The following is a 22,472-nucleotide window of genomic DNA, read 5'->3' on the forward strand; positions in this document are numbered from 1 at the left end:
AGTTATTAACTCAGTACTTAGGCTTTTAAGTAAAAATTCAATGAACTTAAACTGGAAAATTCTTAATTTGGCTTCCATCTTTTTCAACCTTTCCGAGATCTTCTGAGATTTTGAGTAAACTATGTTAGAGATCTTGCACTTAGTTCTTAATGATTCAATTTACAGTTCCCCAGTGAACTTCCATTTTAAATAAAATAAAGAAGTTTTTTTAAAAAAATACTAAAATGAATTTTTAAATTTTTCGTTGAGAAAGAAGAATTAAAAACTATGTTACGAAAGATGGCATAAAAAATCAAGAGATGAAAACAAGAAATGTCTTTCTTCACCACTTGGTTAATAATTTGAATAAAGAAAAAGAGTGAGTGAAAATAAGTATATAGTAGAATTACTAGTTGTTGCTTCAAGTAGTATCATCTAGTTTATGTAAAATTTTCAAGCCAGTGGAATCATTCCAAGTACTTTCATCATCCAGTTTCAATCACAAAAAGAACTATGAACAATGTAAAATAATTTCAGTTCAAAGAATCAAGTTTTCATTTCAAAAAATGTATACAGTCTACATTTTGCACTTTTCTAATCCTTGTATGTACTATCTATTTCTAGATACTAATCTCTTTCCTTCATGAGTCATTCAACCTCTCAGTGACATCGAGGAAACAGTCTTCACTGCAAGGAATTGTAATGCCACCCATTGGATGATTGTATCCAAATTCTTCTTCTGATTGACTCAACAAATCTTGAAAAGAAGGCTGGTTCAAGTAAGATAGTGGGATGACAAAACGCTTCTTTTGTTCCTCACCGACATAAACGGTAAAATAGCCCTTAGGAACATCAACAGCTTTTGGAGATTCTCCATTTCCTGTTGATGAAGATCGCTGAAGACTTTGCTTAGAAGTAACAATTCGAGGCAGACGGAAACCCATGTTGTAATATGTTTGAAGATTTGAAATATGAGACACAAAGGAATACAAAATTTTGAAATCTCTTTTGAGAGTTGGAATACGGAAAGACTCTTGTTGCTTGTGAATCCATAGAACATGACCTTTATATAGATCAAAGGAGGGAAAGATGAGACTGAACGCTAGAGAGACATTAGCTCATGACATATCACATGGATATGTCTTCCAAGCCTTTATGAGAATTTCAAATCCATGTGATATATGGTTATTCTGTATACCTTGTGTAGAAACATCCTGGCCTACGTATGTCTTTAGATAACAACTGGAGAGCTGAATTACACAAATCTATAAAGCTTTGATAGGATTATGGACATATTAGAGACACTCAAGACCTTGTTGTCCTGATAAAACAAATTTTAATTGCATTCAATAACATTGTCCATTACATTTTGCTCTAAGGGGATAGATTTCAGCTAAGAAACTTTTCGGTCCTAAAGGTTTGGCTGAAAGATCGGAAAAATATCTAAAATGAATACCGTGGTACAACTAAAACCTACGTACAAATAGTGCTTAAACAGTAGTCTAAAAGTAGAAGAGAAGTCTCATCCTTGACATTTTATTTGTACCAGACCAATATCTTCCATTGGAACTGAATAGAAACTTTTTATCTACCTAATTTGAGATCATGTTCTTTCATTGTGCCATGTTTGAAAGGTGGGTTGTTACCATTTTCTACTACCTTTCATTGAATTTATGAAGAACAAATTGCAAGTTTTTATCAAGAATGGTTCTGTTTTATTTGAGTTAACAAGAACTGATCAACATTTCCAAATGGTTTTACTTCTGAAACTTTTGCACAATGCAGACTGACAAGGGTAAAACGAAAAAGCTTCCTTGGGTCATTTATCAGAATATGTTAACATTGGATGCCACAAATTTGAAAAGCCATCAATACCTATTCTGTAGACGAGCTTTCAGCCTAAATAGCTTTAATGAAACTATTACTATATCTCTTTAAGCGTGGAGAGTTCATTTATCTATATATTTATTTATTGCTGAGCTAAATCTAAAAGGCCACTGTTGAAATTTAATATTGAATGACAAAAGAAAAGGGAAAGGGAAACAAAATTGAGGAGAAAGAAAGTCTATTTGTGTTAGTAACAACAAGTTTCAACTATCAGTTTCATTCAGATCAATGCTTACAAGATGTTATGGATCAATCCTTTTCAAAAGATGTTATGGACCAATTTTAATTTGTTCACAATGAAATGTAGCTAGTTTGATGCTTCGGAATATTCATCAATGCGCCTCATGGTTGTCTTTGTTTTCTCTCAAATATGACATTAAAAATTAAAGAGCACTTGAATTGCTTACCAGACTTGGATGATTTCACAAGCCTAAAAACAATTTTGACTTTGGAAGCTTTACTTCAAGCTGCTCAAATCAAATTAGCCATATTTCTTTCTTTTCGTTCCTCTCCAACATAGACTGGAATATACCCTTTTTTTGAGACTTTGTTGGAAGACTCGGCAGATTCTTAAACTACTCAATGAAAAATTTTCTTGACGTGGATTACACGAGGTAGTCTAATAGCCATATCTTGCCTCTCTTGATCTTGAATATTGTTTAAGAAGATATAAACTTCACAAAAGAGGATATAAACTTCATAAAGAATCAAGTTTTTCATTTAAAAAATGTACAGAGTCTACATTTTGTATTTTTCTAATCCTTTGTATATACTGTCTATTTCTAGATACTAATTCCCTTTCATGAGTCATTCAAACTCCGAGTGAGATCGAGGAAGTAGGCTTCATTGCAAGGAATTGTGATGCCACCCATTGGATGATTATATCCAAATTCTTCTTCCGCTTGACTCAACAAATCTTGAAAAGAAGGCTGGTTCAAGTAAGATAGTGGGATGACAAAACGCTTCTTTTGTTCCTCACCAATATAAACAGCAAAGTAGCCCTTAGGAACATCAACAGCTTTTGGAGATGCTCCGTTTCCTGTTGATGAAGATCGCTGAAGACTTTGCTTTGCAGTAACAATTCTAGGCAAACGGAAACCCATGTCGTAATAGATTCCAAATATGGGACACGGAAAGGAATACCAAACTTCGAATTTCTTTGGAGAGATTGAATATGGAAAGACTCTTGTTGCTTGTGAATCCAAATAACGTGGCGTTTATATAGAGGAAAGGCTTAGGATACTACTCAAAGATAGAAACAATAAGGGAAGATGAAATTCAATGCTAAAGAGACATCTCATGGCCTATCACATGAAGTGTCTACCAAGCCATTATGAAAATTTCAAATTCATGCAATCTATGGTAATATGTATACCTTGTGTAGAAACATCCTGGCCTAACTTATGTCTTTCGACACCAACTGGAAAGGTGAGTTAAACAAATCTTTAAATTTTAATAGGATTATGGACATGTTTGAGATACTCAAGATCTTGTTATCCTCCTGATGAAACAAATTTTAGTTGTATTCAGTAACAATGTCTATTATATTTTGCTCTAATAGAAAGAGTTCCAGCTAAGAAACCTTTTGGTTGTTAGGATGAGCTTTCAAGTTGATTAATAGTAAATTGAGCAATGATTTTGACTGTACATTTGTTAGCGTACATATTGTCCATTACCATTCAACAATGAACATCCTGAAAAGGACCCCGCAGTTTCAGATAAAGCTGGGGAAATATGGTGGTAATCAGTTACAGCCATTAATGAATAGCACATGATTCTGTTTTCTAGCTTACCATCCATAACATGATTCTCATTGGTAGTGTTTACTAGTAGGTGGATAATGTCAGTTGCTTCTGTTTCGTTAACAACCCTACAAGGATCCCACATATATGTGGTAAATCAAAGAGTTATTATCTCAGTAATTAGGCTTTTAAGTGGAAATTCAATGAACTTAAACTGGCAAATTCTTAGCTTGGCTTCCATCTTTTTCAAACTTTCTGAGATCTTCTGAGATTTTGAGTAAACTATGTTAGAGAGATCTTGCACTTAATTGATTCAATTTACAGTTCCCTAGTGTACTTCCATTTTAAACAAAATAAAGAAGTTTCAAAAATGCTAAAATGAATTTTTAAATTTTTGGTTGAAAAAGCAGAATTTAAAACTATGTTACGAAAGATGCATAGAAAATGAAGAGATGAAAACTGGAAATGTCTTTCTTCTCTAATTGTTTAACAATTTAATAATTTAATAATTTGAATAAAGAAAAAGAGTGAGTGAAAATAACAATGTAGTAGAATTACTAGTTGTTACTTCAAGTAGTATCATCTAGTTTATGTAAAATTTTCAAGCCAGTGGAATCATTCCAAGTACTTTCATCATCCAGTTTCAATCACAAAAAGAACTATGAACAATGTAAAATTATTTCAGTTCAAAGAATCAAGTTTCCATTTCAAAAAATGTATACAGTCTACATTTTGCACTTTTCTAATCCTTGTATATACTATCTATATCTAGATACTAATCTCTTTCCTTCATGACTCATTCAACCTCTCAGTTACATCGAGGAAACAGTCTTCACTGCAAGGAATTGTAATGCCACCCATTGGATGATTGTATCCAAATTCTTCCTCTGATTGACTCAACAAATCTTGAAAAGAAGGCTGGTTCAAGTAAGATAGTGGGATGACAAAACGCTTCTTTTGTTCCTCACCGACATAAACGGTAAAATAGCCCTTAGGAACATCAACAGCTTTTGGAGATTCTCCATTTCCTGTTGATGAAGATCGCTGAAGACTTTGCTTAGAAGTAACAATTCGAGGCAGACGGAAACCCATGTTGTAATATGTTTGAAGATTTGAAATATGAGACACAAAGGAATACAAAATTTTGAAATCTCTTTTGAGAGTTGGAATACGGAAAGACTCTTGTTGCTTGTGAATCCATAGAACATGACCTTTATATAGATCAAAGGAGGGAAAGATGAGACTGAACGCTAGAGAGACATTAGCTCATGACATATCACATGGATATGTCTTCCAAGCCTTTATGAGAATTTCAAATCCATGTGATATATGGTTATTCTGTATACCTTGTGTAGAAACATCCTGGCCTACGTATGTCTTTAGATAACAACTGGAGAGCTGAATTACACAATTCTATAAAGCTTTGGTAGGATTATGGACATATTAGAGACACTCAAGACCTTGTTGTCCTGGTAAAACAAATTTTAATTGGATTCAATAACATTGTCCATTACATTTTGCTCCAAGGGGATAGATTTCAGCTAAGAAACTTTTTGTCCTAAAGGTTTGGCTGAGATATCGGAAAAATATCTAAAATGGATACTGTGGTACAACTAAAACATACGTACAAATAGTGCTTAAACAGTAGTATCTAGAAGTAGAAGAGAAGTCTCATCCTTGGCAATTTATTTGTACCAGACCAATATCTTCCATTGAAATTGAATACAAACTTTTTATCTACCTAATTGAGAACATGTCCTTTCATTGAAATCAGTACATTCCCTTGTCATGATTCCAGGTGACTGCAGAGCGATGAGAAACATTGGGTTTGCTTGTTCAAATCAATAGCTACTTTGAGAAAATTGTTTTTCTTACTATGCCTTGGTGTAAATGCACTACATATTTTAGATCAGGTAGCCAATTCATGCATCAATAATAAAATTTCTTATCTAAAAAAGAAATGCGATGTTGATTGTGAATATTTTCTTGGCATAAGATAAGACAGTCAGTTGAAGCGGTGAAGCTATATTTGGAATAGAAAACTGGTAATAGATATGTGAACAATATTTATCCATTGCTCTAAGATAAACATCCTTTAATGCTTGCTCATTGAAATACTTCCACGGTTCTGATGCCTAGAGTCTTGCCTTTTGCTACTTGGATTTCTTTTTTCTGTTTCTTACTGATGATTACATTACCAAAATCTGTTACACTCAAATTATCAATTGACTCAAAAGCTTTACTTCAAGCTGCTCAATTCAAATTAGCTAATTTCCTTTTCTGCATATTTGCATCTTCTTAACCGGTTTTTCGTTTTGTTGACCATAGTAGTCAGTCAGATAGGCCACTTCCTCAGCAAGGAGAGGATTGTGCATCAATTTTAATTCTCTGCAAAAAAGGAAATTAGATCAGCAAATACTTTATCTCTGCAGGGAATTGTGAGGCCTCCCATACGAGTACCATTCCTAAATTCTTCGTCTGCTTTACTCAGTAATTTTTGGAATGATGGCTCATTTGAGTAAGATATCCGTACTACATATCTTTCTTTTAGTTCCTTTCCAAGATAGACTGGAATATAGCCTTCTGAGACTTTGTTGGAAGACTCGGCAGATTTTGAACTCGATGAAAAATTTTCTTGACATGGATTACACGAGGTTGTCTAATAGCCATATCTTGCCTCTCTTGATATTGAATATGGTTTAAGAAGATATAAACTTCACAAAAGAAGACATAAACTTCATAAAGAATCAATTTTTTCATTTAAAAAATGTATACATTCTACAATTTGTACTTTTCTAATCCTTTGTATATACTATCTATTTCTAGATACTAATTTCCCTTTCATGAGTCATTCAAACTCCGAGTGAGATCGAGGAAGTAGGCTTCATTGCAAGGAATTGTGATGCCACCCATTGGATGATTATATCCAAATTCTTCTTCTGCTTGACTCAACAAATCTTGGAAAGAAGGCTGGTTCAAGTAAGATAGTGGGATGACAAAACGCTTCTTTTGTTCCTCACCAATATAAACAGCAAAGTAGCCCTTAGGAACATCAACAGCTTTTGGAGATGCTCCGTTTCCTGTTGATGAAGATCGCTGAAGACTTTGCTTTGCAGTAACAATTCTAGGCAAACGGAAACCCATGTCGTAATAGATTCCAAATATGGGACACGGAAAGGAATACCAAACTTCGAATTTCTTTGGAGAGATTGAATATGGAAAGACTCTTGTTGCTTGTGAATCCAAATAACGTGGCGTTTATATAGAGGAAAGGCTTAGGATACTACTCAAAGATAGAAACAATAAGGGAAGATGAGATTCAATGCTAGAGAGACATCTCATGTTCTATCACATGATGTGTCTTCCAAGCCATTATGAAAATTTCAAATTCATGCAATCTATGGTCATTTGTACACCTTGTATAGAAACACCCTGGCCTAACTTATGTCTTTCGATAGCAACTGGAGAGGTAAGTTAAACAAACGTTTAAATTTTAATAAGATTATGGACATATTAGAGATGCTCAAGATCTTGTTATCCTCCTGATGAAACAAATTGTAGTTGTATTCAGTAACAATGTCTATTATATTTTCCTCTAATAGAAAAGGTTCCAGCTAAGAAATCTTTTGTTGTTAGGATGAGCTTTCAAATTTATTGATAGTGAATTGAGTAATGATTTTGACTCATTTGATAGCATACATATTGTCCACTGCCATTATTAAAATGAACATCCTAAAAAGGACCCCACACTTTTAGACAAAGCTGGGGAAATATGGTGGTAATCAGTTACAGCCATTAATGACTAGCACATGATTCTGTTTTCTTACTTATCATCCATAACATGATTCTCATTGGTAGTGTTTACTGGTAGGTGTATAATTTCAGCTGCTTTTGTTTAGACCCTACAAGGATCCCACATATATATGTGATAGATCTATGAGTTATTATCTCAGTAATTAATCCCTCAAGTGGAAATTCAATGAACTTAAACTAGTAAATTTTTAATTTGGCTTCCATCTTTTTCAACCTTGCTGAGATCTTTTCAGATTTTGAGTAAACTATGTTAGAGATCTTGCACTTGGTTAACAATGATTCAATTTTGAGTTCCCTAGTGAACTTCCATTTTAAATAAAATAAAGAAGTTTAAAAAATACTAAAATAAATTTTTAAATCTTTCTTCACCACTTGGTTAAGAATTTGAATAAAGAAAAAGAGTGAGTGAAAATAACTATGTAGTAGAATTACTAGACGTTGCTTCAGGTAGTATCATCTAGTTTATGTAAAATTTCAAGCCAGTGGAATCATTCAAGTAGTTTCATCATCCAGTTTCAATCACGAAAGGAACTATGAACGATGTAAAAGAATTTCAGTTCAAAGAATCAAGTCTTTCATTTCAAAAAATGTATACAGTCTACATTTTGCATTTTTCTAATCCTTGTATATTCTATCTATTTCTAGATACTAATCTCTTTACTTCATGGGTCATTCAAACTTTTGGTGAAATAAAGGAAAAAGTCTTCACTGCAAGGAATTGTGATGCCACCCATTGGATGATTGTATCCAAATTCTTCTTCTGCTTGACTCAACAAATCTTGAAAAGATGACTGGTTCAAGTAAGATAGTGGGATGACAAAACGCTTCTTTTCTACCTCACCGACATAAACTGTAAAGTATCCCTTTGGAACATCGATAGACTTTGGAGATGCTCCATTCCCTGTTGATGAAGAGCGCTGAAGACTTGGCTTAGCAGTAACAATTCTAGGTAGACGGAAACCCATGTTATAAATATGCACCAAAAAGAACTTGGAAAATTGCTTTTGAGAGTTGGAATATGGAAAGACTCTTGTTGGCTGTGAACCCAAATGACAACCTTTATATAGATGAAAGGCTTAGGTTAATCAGAGATAGAGATAAGGAAGGAAGATGAGATTCAATACTAAAGAGACATTAGCTTATAACTTATCACATGAGTGTGTCTTTCTATGTACCTTATGCAGAAACATCATGTCCTACTTTCGTCTCCAAATAACAACTGGAAAGTGAGTTAAAAAATCTCCAAAATTTTAATAGGATAATGAACATACCAGAGGCACTCAAGCCCTTGTTGTCCTTCTGGTGAAACAAAATTTTAGTTGCATTTAATAGTTCTGTCTATTACATTTCACTTCACAGGGAAAGGTTCCAGCTAAGAAACTCTGTTGGTTGTTAGTGTTAACTGTTAGCAGAGAGACTAAAAAAATATTAAACACTTTCCATCAAGTTACAAATTGATGTTGGATTGTTATCTTTAAGAATGTACTAAAAATTATGCCATCAAACTTAAGATTCCGAGTTTTCGCGTTTGGTGATACGGATCACTGTTATACATTTTTGTTTGATCAATAAAATAAATATTAAAAACCTTTATATCACAAGAAAATTTTCGTCTTCCAACTATAAATCGATATACACAACTAACATAACCAATGAATATGCAATCAACAGTTTTTGGTTCGATTTTAACCATTTTCGGTTTAGGCACGACAACTTTTGTTAGGCACCCCATACTTTTAAGAATTTATATGAAGGTTTTCTTCCTTTCCACTTTTCATAAGGAATATTTGGTGACTTCTTATGAAGAATTCTGTTTAATAAATAATTTGCTGTTAACAAAGTTTCTCTCCACAAATTTTGGGGTAAACCTGAACTTATAAACATTGCGTTCATCATTTTCTGAAGTGTTCGATTTTTTCGTTCAGCAATTCCACTGGATTGAGGTGAGGAAGGAGCAGTAGTTTGGTCAATAATGTCATGTTCTGAACAAAATTGTTCAAAAGGAGGACCATATTCACCACCTCGATCACTTCTTATTGCCTTCATTTTTGTGCTAAGTTGATTTTCAACCTTTTTTTTTTATAAGGCTTAAACACTTCAATTGCTTCATCTTTGCTTTTCAGCCGATAAACATAACGATATCTTGTGCTATCATCGATAAAAGTAATAAAATACTTTTTTCCACCTCTAATTTGCACAAATTTCAAGTCACAAATATCATTATGAATTAACTCTAAAGGTTTGGTAATTCTCTTAGTTGAATGAAAAGGTGCTTTAGTCATTTTTTATTCCACACACACTTCACATCGATGATTTGTGTGAAAAGTAAATTTTGGAACCAAGTTCATATTAATTAGCCTTCGCAAAGAATTAAAATTAACATGTTCTAGTCTACCATGCCAAAGAAATGACTCAACAATATAAGCAAAATTAGATAATTTATTAATAATACTTTTCGGTACAACTATGAATACATTTGATTTAAATAGACCATCACTCAAATAATCCTTTCCAATGTACATCTCATTCTTGGAAAGTACAAACTTATCAGATACAAAGACCAACTTAAAGTCATTCTTACTAAGCAATGAACCAGAAACTAAGTTCTTGCGAATGTCAGGAACATGAAGCACATTGTTGAGAGTGAGTTCCTTGCTAGAGGTCATTTTAAGAATCACTTTGTCTTGTCCCTCAACCTTTGAAGTAGAGGAGTTACCCATAAATAGTTGTGCTCCACTAGAAACGGGCACATATGATGTGAACATATCCTTGTTGGCACAAATATGACGAGTAGCCCCAGTGTCTACCCACCACTCCTTGGAATTGTCCACCATGTTGCATTCTGAAATGACTGCACAAAGGTCAATATTTGCAACATCATCTAAACAAAAGCTTTTCGCTTGCATTGCTCCAAGGAGGTACTACAAGTATATACATTCATGTAAAATGGAGAATGCCCTTATGATACTCCTTATTCCTCTTATTAATAATCTCAAACATCATTTTAATACATGTGACGGCATGATTTTTTTAGGAGATCGCCTAAAGAGAAAAATAGTGAAAAGCATTTTGTTAACACTAATGACCAACAACTCTCATTATCATTCAATGAATGTCGACAAATTCGAAAAGCCCATCCTTTTTTATTGAAGACTGAACTAAAATGGTTTGTTCAATGCTTTACACAATTGTTATATTGTACTTCTTTTTCATGCACTGATCAGTATGAGATAGGACATTGGTTACAGGCTTGTGTGGGAGTTATTGCACTTGAGTTCTTTTGCAAGCCTGAGAATGACAGGACTTGAGATCAGCCTAAGAAGACATTTTTGTATCTTCCAAAGGTGGAATACATATTTTCTTTGTCACTCAATTCCTATTAAAAAAGGAAATGTGCCGTAGATTTTTAATTTTCTCTGTTAAGCAAGAGACTAGTTCGTCAAATACATTCTCTCTACAGGGAAGTGGGAGACCTCCCATGGGACCGTTGTATTCAAATTCTTCCTCGACCCGGCTCAGCAACTTATGACATGATGTCTCATTCAAGTAAGATATTGTTACTTCATATTGTTTCTTTTCCTATTCTACAACATAGACTGGAGTATACCCTTCTGGAATATTGTTAGGTAATAAAGAAGACTCTGCAGCATTTCAAGTAATAATGGATGAAAAACGAAGAATCTGTATGACAATTTTTTTTAAAGAAACATTTCATTGATAAATGAAATAAGGGGAGAATCTCAAACACCTAAAGGTGATTACAGAGTAGAGTGCCAATTACTGACTAAGAAAAGAGAAACTATAGTGAATGAAAGGGTGTTTTGTTTTGCACCAAGGAAAAGCAGTAGACAAAACCATCTCTGTAGAACTATTAAAGTAGGAAAAAGAGTCACAAAAAAGCCTTCTATTTCTCTCACCCTACAAACTCCAAAAGAAAGCACGCAACAGAGCCAACCAAGTCGCCAAAAGGATGACCCACTAACAAGGAAGCTAGAAGAATCTGCATGACATGAGGTAGTCTGGTAACCATATTTGTTTTTCTAGAAATTGAATAATGTGTATAAGAAGATTTAAACTTCTAAAAACAAGATTTCCTTCTTGGATGATATATGTATTTATAGATGACCAGTCAACTGTGAAGAGTCTACAAAATGTGGCAAAGTTAATGTGGGTGCCGTTATAGAATGAACAGTAGCAACATATGGAAACATCACATGAGGTTTTTTCTCAAACTGATTGATACCAACTTGGTAGCGATAGCGACTGTACATGTTGTTATACTTCACAACCATTCTGGAATGAACATCCTAAAAGGGACCCTATTTTCAAATAAAACTTGAGGAAAAATACTAAAAAATACATTAGAGTCACGTGGATAACACATGGTCTGACTTATCTTCAATAACATGATTCTCATTTGAAGGTGTCCAATCTCTCTACCAATACTTGGTGAACAACCCTACGTTGACTCCACTTACAACCGTGGTAGATTTATGAGTATTAGCTCACCTGAATCAAGTGCATAATGTAGTATTAGTCCATCTTCTTGATATGATATACTGAGTACTTTGTTTACCATTGTACAATAAATCTCTAATTCAGGGTGGCCTTAAACTAACTAGTTCTTAATTATGTTTGCATCCTTTTCAATCTTGCTGAAACTTTGAGCATACCTTCTGAATGATCTTGCATTAAGATAAATATTTATTGGAAGCTATGTTTGAAATTCCAAAGCGAGCTTCCTCTCCAAATTAAAGCATTCTGTAAATTTGTTTATTTGAAGCTTCTAGCTGAACACAATTAGAATCTTATTATCAGATTATTTTGTTTCAAGTAATACTTTGAAAATTATAACATTAATCAAATAAATTAAGTTAATGGAAGAAACTTAAATGTCTTTCTTGACCTTTTGAAAATCAAATGAAAAGAGAAAAAAAGAGTTAAAAAGAAAAGTCTAAAGTAGGGTGCATCAGCTCCTTCTCAGAAGAAGCCATTGGCATTTTTTCTGGTAAAAAAGAAGTAAAGAAATAAATTTTACATACAATCAATGTGAAGGGTAAGAGGAAAGGAAGAATGAGTTTTCATTCACAAATATCATCTACTTTCAATAAAAGAAGAAAAAAAATTGTGGACAGTATACAACAGTTTCAACAAATCGGGTTTGCACATAGAAAAAATGTTTGCATTGTTTCTACACTCTAATTCATTTTCTTTACACTATCCATTCCTAGATGTTCATCTCTTCTTCATGATTCATTCAAACTCTGAGTGAGATCGAGGAACTCGTCTTCATGGCAAGGAATTGTGATGCCACCCATTGGATGATTATATCCAAATTCTTCTTCTGCTTGACTCAACAAATCTTGGAAAGAAGGCTGGTTTAAGTAAGATAGTGGGATGACAAAACGCTTCTTATGTTCCTCACCGACATAAACTGTAAAATAGCCCTTAGGAACATCGACCACTTTCGGAGATGCTCCATTTCCTGTTGATGAAGATCGCTGAAGACTTTGCTTAGCAGTAACAATTCGAGGCAAACGGAAACCCATGTTGTAATATGTTCCAAGATTTAAAATATGAGACCTTGAAAGGAATACCAAACTTCTAAATTTCTTTCGAGATATCGAATATGGAAAGGCTCTTGTTGCTTGTTAATCCATATAACATGACCTTTATATAGATGAAAGGCTTAGGTTACTCAAAGGTCTAGTTAAGGCAAGAAGATATTCAATGCTAGAGTGACATTAACTCATTACCTACCACATGGATGTGTCTTCCACACCTTTATGAGTATTTCAAATTCATGTGATATATGGCCATTCTCTATACCTTGTGAAGAAACATCATGGCCTACTTTTGTTTATAGATAACAACTAGAGAAGTTGAATAAGCCTCTACAATTTTAATATTATTATAGACATATTTGAGGCATTCAAGCCCTTCTTGTCCTTCTGGTAAAATAAAGTTCAATTGCATTACTTAGCTGTCTGAGTAAGAAGCTTTGTTGGCTTTTAGTGTTAACAAAGAACTCATAAAATCTTTAGCATGGATACTGTGTTCTACTTAACCTGGCTTTTTTTCTTTGGGTGAGAAAATAGAGCGAACCAAAAGCGAGGCATATCAGTTTTTTTTGTTCTTATTTGAGGTTGGTTATGAGTATTTGCCTTTGTTAAACCCCGAACCTATATATTAATTGGGGAGGAAATAATATTGCAGAGATTTAAAAATGTTAAATCACCGATTGTCCCAAAAGCTTAAACTTAGACGTAGGTAAATTTAATATTATATAAACACCCTAACAACCTAACAATCAAAGAAAAAGAAACCATGTTTAGAAAAGGAGAACGGTAATGGTCTAATGAATATGTGCACAATATTCCTCTATGATTATAATATAAATGTACATCCTTTACACTCTATCAATTGAAAGGACCCCAGTTTCAAATTAAGCTATGGAAAAATGTGGCAATCTGTTATAATCATTAATGGATGGCACATGGTTTTGTTTTTTGACTTATCATCAATAACATTGTTCTCATTGGCAGTGTAATTTGTAGATTTATGAGTATTAGCCTCAGTTGAATCTAGTCCATGCATAATCCAATAACAGTGCCAGCCTCTTGATTAAAGATCCTGAATACTATGCTAGTCATAGTGATTAGTCTATAAAAATTCAATGATTCAAATCTAATTGATTTTTGGTTGAGTTACAAGTTTAGTTCTTCAACGTTGGTGTTTGTCTCTTCTTGGTTTATGAACTTTTTAAAATATCTAATAGATCAGTAAACTTTGAAATTTATGTTTATTTAGCCATATTAGGCACAATTTTAAAATTTCGAGGGCTTAATAGACCGTTTTTAAATTACAGGAAATTTTTAAACACGAGCTGGAAAGTTAAGCGTTTGCATTATATTTGGAATCACAATATTAAATCAAATCATAAAAGAATAGAAGAAAAGATAAATTATGTATTTATCACTTGATGAATAATTTGAATTAGAGGAAATGAATAAGCAAAAAACATTGTGTGACTGCAAGTAGCCATTTCAAGAAATACGATCCAGTTTATGCAAGTCTTTTTATCCAATAGCATCATTCAATTAGTTTCATCATTAAGTGCTGATAATATAAAGAATAAGAATCACTGAACAAAAGTTTCAATTCAAAGAATCAAGTTCTCTCATTTCAAAAATATATACAGTATGCAGTCTACATTCTGTACTATTCTAATCCTTTTTCTATACTACCAATTTCTAGTTTGCATTCCTCTAGTTCACAAGTGTTTCGAACTTTGAGTGAGACCAAGGAAAAGTTCTTCACTGCAAGATATTGTGATGCCACCCATTGGATGATCATATCCAAATTCTTCTTCTGCTTGATTCAATAAATCTTGAAAAGTAGGCTCGTTCAAGTAAGATAAAGGAATGACGAAACGCTTCTTTTGTACGTCACCAACATACACTGTGAAGTACCCCTTTGGAACATCAACCGCCGTTGTTCCATTTCCAGTTGATGAAGAACGTCGAAGACTTTGCTTAGCTTGAACAATTCTAGGCAAACGAAAACCCATGTTATAGTATTTTTTGAGAAAGAACTAGTGAGACTTTGAGATAAATACAAAATTTGGAATTTTCTTTTGGAATATGGAAGACTCTTGTTGATTGTGAACCCAATTACATAACCTTTATATAGAGGAAGATCACATTGAAAAGGGAGAAAGATAGAGAGAGATTTGTTTATGACCTATCACATGGGTGGGCCTTCCAAGCCTTTATGAGATTTTCAAATTCATGTGATATATGGTGACATCTGTATACTTTATAGAGAACATCATGGCCTACTATGGCTTCCAAAGAACAACCGGAGAAGTGAGTTGAGTAAACCTCTAAATTTTCAATTGGATTATGGACATACTAGAGGCACTCAAAACCCTTCTTGTCCTGCTAAAACAAAATTTTAATTGCATTTAATAGTTCTGTCTATTACTGTTTTCTTTACTGGGACATATTCTAGCTAGGGAACTTTGTTGGTTGTTAGTGTTAGTAGAGAACTCTAAAAAATCTTTAGCGTGGATGGTACTGTTGAAACATATAGAGGTACAGGATGGAAGTAGCGAGGAGAGCCCATTATTAGCACTCTATTGGATGATAAAACATTAGCCATAGCAAGACCAATTGAATAGATACTATTAACTTTTTATTCGACTTGTCTCGAGTGCCTATTTTCTCATTGAATTGGCTTTGCTTGTTTTATGTGAAGTCAATGGGGATATATCTCTGCCTGACAATTGGCAAAGGAGTAGAACCTACATTTGGCAATTTAAAATAGTGATGAAGCTGCATTTTGCAACTTAAAAGAGAATAACTTATATTGTGGTGATACTACAAGAAAGGGCCTTCATTGTGATGGATCTGCATAGTTTTTCACACGAAGCTGACAAAAGACAGAAAGGGAAAAGTGAGGTCATTATTGAAGTAAAATAGTGAAAGACTATTTTCAAAATTATTGTTTTCGAATTTGTTATCTGACGCTCCAAACAACCAAACATTAGGCTCTCAGTATGTTCGAGTTTGACCTTAGAATTTAGAGAGTTGCATTTTATATAAACCATCTAACCCTGGAGGTACCTCTGTAATCTATATTATCTTATATTTCTCTTTAATAATAAATTGATCTACCTCTCTGCCTGTGGATATGCTAATACACTATTAGTGAATCATGCAATTTTTTCTTTGTCAATCTTTATTGTTTACATTTTGTGTGCTTTTTTTATTTGTCAATGTTATAACAATACAATTTCATAGGCACAAATGTCTATTACTATTGAAGAAAAGCTTTCAAACTTGTACTGCTCCAATGAGGCTTTGCCAATACTGATTATATAGTTTTAAAAAAATTATCTATATATCTCCTTTTTGCTATGCAGATTTTATAACATGCTGCTTTAAGTAAATTATGCTCTGATCAAATAAAGATGATGTCTAAGCTAGGGAATTAGTATATCACAATGGCTCAGTTTGCTGACTTATCATCAAGAACTGGTTCTGTTTATTGATGTACATCGGTTGGTGTACAAATCCAGCCGCTACCTTTTCGTGGTATACAATCTACAAAAATCACACATAGAATTGTTTCTGTTAGTCCACTGGCGGTTCAAAATTGCTGACTAGACATCAAGACACTAATATTAACCAGTCACTTTAGAACTTGACTGTGCCCAAACTAATCAATATCCATTTCTTGAAACTTCAGTTTGAGAAATTCCTAAATGAGTTCCCACTCCATATCATGACAGAGGATATGATTATAAAGTCAAAACTTTGAGATCCAAAATTCAAAATCTTGATTGAATACTACATCATTATCATTGCTTTCACTAAAAAGTAGTTTGAAAATCATAAGGTCAATAAAGTCATCACATACAGATTGAAGGTGAAACTTGAATTCTTTTCTTGATGATTAAGTTTAATAAGAGGGAAAAAAGAGAGAAAGGAAATGGGTTAGTAAAAATTATTATGAGTAGTTAGGCTGTTGGTTTTCCTATTTATATGGTAGCATTTGTGTTTTATTATTATTCACAGATGGAAGTTTCTCATGGTATCAGAGCCTAACATTTGTTTTTCTTCTTCACTCATCTTTTCTTTTTAAGAAGTGTTTGAACTTCTTTCTTTGTGAAACTGAAGTCTCAAGTCTCTCTTGATCGGAGAGCTTCTTTTGCCAAGTGTATCTGATGAGTTCCTCAACTACCTTGCCTTCTTCTTCAGCTGAGAAAGACTCACTTTCACCAATTTTTCTACTGTCCAACATTTGTAACCTGATTTCAATGAGGCTTGACTCTACAAATTTTGTCCTTTGGAAGTTCCAATTGACAGCGATTTTGAAAGCTCATAAACTTTTTGGCTTTGTTGATGGTACTAATCCATGTCCTCAGACTAGTCCGTCTACTACCTCGACCGTTCCGCCTCAAACGAATCCTTTATATGAAGATTGGATTGCTAAGGATCAGGCTCTTATGACAGTCATAAATGCTACACTTTCACCTGAGGCTTTGGCATATGTTGTTGGAAGCACTTCTTCCAAACAGGTTTGGGATGTTCTTGCAAAGCTTTATTCTTCTGGTTCCCGGTCTAATGTGGTGAATTTGAAGTCCGATTTGCAAACTATTTACAAGAAGCCTGATGAGTCTATTGATGCCTATATTAAACGGATTAAGGAGATCAAGGATAAACTTGCTAATGTTTCTACTTTTATCAATGAAGAGGATCTTCTTATCTATGCTTTAAATGGCCTTCCAAATGAGTACAACACTTTCCGAACGTCAATGCGTACACGTTCTCAACCTGTTACTTTTGAAGAACTTCATGTTCTTCTAAGAGCTGAGGAATCGGCTCTTGCAAAACAATCTAAGTGTGATGATTCGTATAATCAACCGACTGTTTTACTCTCTTCTTCTCAATCTCTCCTGTCATGTGCTCCTACTTTCAATAACAACTTTGTTCGAGGCAACGGACATGGTAAAAATTATGGACATGGACGTTTTTCTTTCGATGCTCAAACTCGTGGTCATGGTTTGTCTCAAGAACAAAAGCCCGTTCATGATAATCATGCAACTTGTCAGATTTGTTCACGTCGTGGCCACACTGCACTCGATTGTTTCAATCGCATGAACTATAATTTTCAAGGACGTCATCCTCCACAACAACTTGCTGCAATGGTTGCATCGCAAAATAATGCATTTCTATCTATTGTGAATTCGTCTTCTTTGACCGATTCGGGTTGCAACACTCATATTACTTCAGACATGAATTATGTTTCTCTTGCACCTGAATATAATGGTGAAGAACAAGTTGGTGTTGGTAATGGACAGACTCGGCCTATTTCTCACTCAGGTTCTGATACTTTTGAACCTTCTTCCTATTTCTCTCTATCTAATCTTGTTTTTGTTCTTAATATCATTTCTAGTTTCCTTTTTGTTCATTAACTTTGTGTTAAAAATAATTGTCTTATCGCTTTTTGTTCCGAATAATTTTCAATTCAGGACAAGTTTTCGGGAAAATTTTTGTTCCAAAGGCCTAGCATTGATGATCTGATCACTTCTAAGGCTGTGGTTGCTTCTAGTTTAGCTTCCACCAGTCTGTTGTTCTATAGTTGCTAATGTTGCTGACAAGTCTTCTTTTTCTTATATTGCTGTTCTTCATAACTTCGTTGTTTCCTTGTTGCATTTGCCGTTTACTTCAAATAAAGTGAGTGTCAATATTGTCTACATGGAAAAAGTGAGGAATCATTCTTTTACTTGATCAAACAAGGTTTCTGTATATTTCTTTTAGAGCCTTTTCATATTGATGTCTGTGATTCTCTCACTAAAATTTCTATAAATGGTTTGAGTTGTTTAAGCTACCATATTGAATCAATATTCTTTCAATCACTGATATTTTGAAAAGGTTGAAATTGATTTTCAAGAAGCTAAAAGTATTACAAATTTAGGATTCAATTCGACACAAATTTCAATCTATCTAGTAAGTTAATTAAATTTTAATAGTGTTAATGTACGAAGTGTCTATCATTGACATGAAGTTGAAGTTCATCAACTTATTAGACATATCCAGGAAAATTTTTAACAAAAACAAAAGTTTTTTTGAAAGTTGAGAATTTATTAAACACTTTTAAGGTTGATCCAACTTATTAAAAAATAGTTTGAGAGTTTAAATCTATTGTATGTCACTAAAATATGTCATCCTTAAAACTTTGGCTATATTCTATTAAAACTGTTTTTACCTTATATGCTTTGAACCTACAACAATATTTTCCAACCATTTCTAGAACCTGATTTCTAAAATTGTTTTCTCCAAAACAGGGCATTTCAAACTCGAGTTGGCCTCTTGCTCAGCAAGTGTCGCACAATCGTTTTGTGCCACTAACCATGCATGATGGAAAGTTAAACGATGGGATAGCCAAATAATCCACCTTCCTTGACCTAGCAAAGAATATGATATGGCTACAAGGTTAAGTAATATTTTTATGTACAGATTAAATTGTATGAAATGTGGCTATGTTATGTGGAAGCCACTATTAACTCATTGTCGAAGTGCAGTGATTGAGATTGTATATATCTGTTGGAAAGCACATTTCCACAGTTGTGCAAACTATAAATCCCACCACTTTCAATTAAATGTAGTAGAAAATAGTATCACTGCATCAGTCATTTATGCATTTCACATGGTATTGTACTTTAGTTAGTGTACAAAATTAGCTGCCACAGAATTGAATATATGGGGAGGAATCAAGAGTAAATTCTTTTGTTTAGGTTAGTGTTTTGTTGGTTCTGTTTTGGAATAAACATAATCAATATACTGTTAATCACAGTAATAAGTCTCTTAAATAGCAGTTAACTGAATCCAGAGTAATTGGTTATCCCAGTCTATTATACCTTGAAATAATTGTTATTTGACCTGCTTAGATCTTCATCTTCTGAGTAATTCCTATATAGCTACTGTAGAGAATAAATGGAAGAATAATAAAGAATTAAAATAGGAAAAGAAGAAGATTGTCCAACTAATATCATCTATTCAGTTTCGTGTTTCTGTCACGAAGAGACAGAAGTGTACAATATTGTAAAAGAATGAGTTTGTTTTCAAAAGTGTTGAAACTCTTCTCTGTCTACGTTCTACTATACTGTTCTATACCTTCCTTTGTACCGTCTATTTCTAAACTCTATCCTTATGACTCATGAGTCATTTAAACTATGAATAAGATTAACAAAAGTATCTTCATTGCAGGGAATTGTGATGCCACCCATTGCATAATCATATCCAAATTCTTCTTCAGCTTGACTCAACAAATCTTGAAACAAAGGATGGTTCAAGTAAGATAGCGAGATGACAAAACGCTTCTTCTGTTCTTCTCCGACATAGACCGTAAAGCATCCTTTCGGAACATCAAGAGACTTTGGAGTGGCTCTATTTCCTGACGATGTGGATCGTCGAAGACTTGGCTTAGCAAGAACAATGCTAGGCAAACGAAACCCCATGGTATAGTATTTTTCTTTTCAAGGAATTAGTGGAACTTTAACTTGAAGGATTGTGAAAGAAGATTTCTTGTGATGTGGGAATGTGGAAGGCTTGCTGTTTGTGAACCCAATTACATGATCCTTTATATAAATGGAGGGTGAGATTTATTGGAGATAGAAATATTGACAACGCAAGAAGGTAGCATTAAATGCTAGAAAGGAACCAGCTCAAAAACAATCACATGGATTTGTCTTTGAAGCCATAATGAGAACTTCAAGTTCATGAGTTAACGTGGGGCCATTTTGGATCCTTGCGTAGAAACATCATAGGTGGCCTACTTTTGTTTATGGACAATATTGAGAAGAGAATTCAATACAACTAAGCAAGTTCCAGTAGATTCATAGACATATTTGAGGCACTGAAGTTTTTGTTGTCCTCTTGGTGAGATAACAATTGACAGACTATATGTTGACAGAAAATTTAACTGCATCATATAGCCATGTCTGTCACAATTTTTCGTGGTATAAGAATTTTAACTAAAGTGGGTTTTTTGTCGGTTGTAAAGCTCGGAAAATTCATATGTACGGGTACCGTAGTACAACAGAAACTTGTAAGTGGAAGAAAATACTTCAAGTACAAGATGACAAAGAAAAAGAAACCCAATTGTTAGTTTAGCATTCATTATGAAGAGAACATTTCTTTTTCTGAGCAAGAAACGTAAATATTCAATGATGTAACGAAGAGAATAATACTGATAACAAACGCAATAACAATAAGACACTATAAATAATAGGTTAAAAAAAAAATTCTAAGAAGAAAGATCTATGAAAGTACCCCAATTAATATAAATATTCTGACGGGAAAATCTCATGATCAACTTGGATAAAGAACACCATGATGAAGCCTTCAAAGGAGCTGATTTGAAATGATCGACCTAAGGAAGAAGCTTGCCATGGAAAATTCTTAATTGAACCAGTAGCTCGATCTTGGCAACCAAGTTGTCCCACTGCTATTTATTGTTTACTATTTTTTTTTAATAGAATCAACAACTTTTGTTAAGAAAGAACGAAAGAATTCTGGGGGGCTAGTGGCATTCTTAGGAAGAAAAAAAATTCCCTCTTGAATATTGTACCAACTCAAAGACATGTTTACCTGTTCCTCAAAGGCATCTTTCCTTTTGACATCTTCATTTGTGTTTTTTATACCTTTCAATTCATCTTATTCAGTTTCAGTTCACAACAAATGCAAATCATCATTTATTGGTTACACTAATTATTATTTTGTTGGGATCTTTATGGTGTAAGTCTTGCTTCGTGGCTTCTGTTTTGGCCTTTCTTTTTGTTGGTCAGCTGTTTTGATTGTTATTTGTTTCTTTTCCTTTTCTTCCTTTGAGAGGTTATTTTCTTCAACATTCTGTATGTTGTTAAGAAAGAACCACAATGATGCAACTGAAAAGAACCCAGTTGTATTAAACCAGAAACCAAACTTCATAATAAAATGGAGAAAAGAAAACCCCAATCTTTTTCTTTTCTTTTTTTGATATATGTGAGTGTCCGAGTCAGTCTTCTAAATAAAATTGACCCCAATCTTCACAATAAATCTCGAACTTCTAAATATTATGAATATACAATCATCACTTGGATTGTACAAAAACATTTTTTAAAATAAACAACAAGTATAGAGTTAAATATGACTTAATCCAATGCAATACATATTAAATGGATGGTGAATGGCTCAAATATTAAGCAGAAGTTATAACAAAATAAAAGAGCCTCTACCAAGAAATCAAATGAAGAAAAAGAATACTTGCGCACATACCTAGACTTCGTTTGATAACATTCCCGTTTTTTGTTTCTTGTGTCTTGTATCTTGTATTTTGTTTTTCAAAATCTAAAAACAATAATATGTTTTATAACTATTTACGTATCTTGTTTCTTGAAAAGAAGAAATAACGATAAAAACTTGTTTTATAATTATTTCTTTGTTTCTATTATCTTTTTTCTTACTTTTCCCCTTGTTTTATAGTTTAAATATAGTTTAGTTA

General features: G+C 33.5%; 7 protein-coding genes across 8 annotated transcripts; 1 reads left to right on the top strand and 6 right to left on the bottom strand.

Moving 5' to 3' along the window:
* Window positions 1-510: 510 nt before the first annotated feature.
* On the bottom strand, window positions 511-1,079 carry LOC116405157 (auxin-induced protein 15A-like). The gene has a single exon (XM_031888930.1). It carries the CDS (start codon window positions 921-923, stop codon window positions 621-623), a length of 303 nt encoding a protein of 100 aa, XP_031744790.1. The 5' UTR covers window positions 924-1,079; the 3' UTR covers window positions 511-620.
* A 1,465-nt stretch (window positions 1,080-2,544) lies between these two features.
* Window positions 2,545-3,294, bottom strand: LOC105436056 (auxin-induced protein 15A). The gene has a single exon (XM_011660273.2). The coding sequence runs from the start codon at window positions 2,967-2,969 to the stop codon at window positions 2,667-2,669; it is 303 nt and encodes a 100-aa protein (XP_011658575.1). The 5' UTR covers window positions 2,970-3,294; the 3' UTR covers window positions 2,545-2,666.
* Window positions 3,295-3,519: 225 nt separating this feature from the next.
* Window positions 3,520-4,700, bottom strand: LOC105436055 (auxin-induced protein 6B). The gene is made up of 2 exons (XM_031888775.1): window positions 4,414-4,700; window positions 3,520-3,736 (listed from the first exon to the last, which is right to left on the bottom strand). The coding sequence occupies exons 1-2, from the start codon at window positions 4,698-4,700 to the stop codon at window positions 3,520-3,522; spliced, it is 504 nt and encodes a 167-aa protein (XP_031744635.1).
* A 1,623-nt stretch (window positions 4,701-6,323) lies between these two features.
* On the bottom strand, window positions 6,324-7,021 carry LOC105436057 (auxin-induced protein 15A). Its single transcript, XM_011660275.2, has one exon. The coding sequence runs from the start codon at window positions 6,750-6,752 to the stop codon at window positions 6,450-6,452; it is 303 nt and encodes a 100-aa protein (XP_011658577.2). The 5' UTR covers window positions 6,753-7,021; the 3' UTR covers window positions 6,324-6,449.
* Window positions 7,022-14,465: 7,444 nt separating this feature from the next.
* Window positions 14,466-21,388, bottom strand: LOC101222653 (auxin-induced protein X15). The gene is made up of 2 exons (XM_031888932.1): window positions 21,263-21,388; window positions 14,466-16,528 (listed from the first exon to the last, which is right to left on the bottom strand). The coding sequence occupies exon 2, from the start codon at window positions 14,989-14,991 to the stop codon at window positions 14,695-14,697; it is 297 nt and encodes a 98-aa protein (XP_031744792.1). The 5' UTR covers window positions 14,992-16,528; window positions 21,263-21,388; the 3' UTR covers window positions 14,466-14,694.
* LOC105436058 (retrovirus-related Pol polyprotein from transposon RE1) lies at window positions 17,005-20,440 on the top strand. Of its 2 annotated transcripts, XR_004218294.1 has the most exons (3): window positions 17,005-18,310; window positions 19,276-19,423; window positions 20,198-20,440. XR_004218294.1 is itself a non-coding variant. In XM_011660277.2 (2 exons), exons 1-2 carry the CDS (start codon window positions 17,152-17,154, stop codon window positions 18,495-18,497), a joined length of 1,197 nt encoding a protein of 398 aa, XP_011658579.1. In that variant the 5' UTR covers window positions 17,005-17,151; the 3' UTR covers window positions 18,498-18,818. The 2 variants fall into 2 exon arrangements, 1 of the variants encoding a protein (XP_011658579.1); XM_011660277.2 differs by lacking the exons at window positions 19,276-19,423; window positions 20,198-20,440 and adding an exon at window positions 18,460-18,818.
* Window positions 20,146-20,448, bottom strand: LOC116405103 (auxin-induced protein X10A-like). Its single transcript, XM_031888778.1, has one exon. The coding sequence runs from the start codon at window positions 20,446-20,448 to the stop codon at window positions 20,146-20,148; it is 303 nt and encodes a 100-aa protein (XP_031744638.1).
* Window positions 21,389-22,472: the final 1,084 nt, after the last annotated feature.

Source organism: Cucumis sativus, chromosome 7 (genome assembly GCF_000004075.3).
Source record: "Cucumis sativus cultivar 9930 chromosome 7, Cucumber_9930_V3, whole genome shotgun sequence".
Classification (NCBI taxonomy): domain Eukaryota; kingdom Viridiplantae; phylum Streptophyta; class Magnoliopsida; order Cucurbitales; family Cucurbitaceae; genus Cucumis; species Cucumis sativus.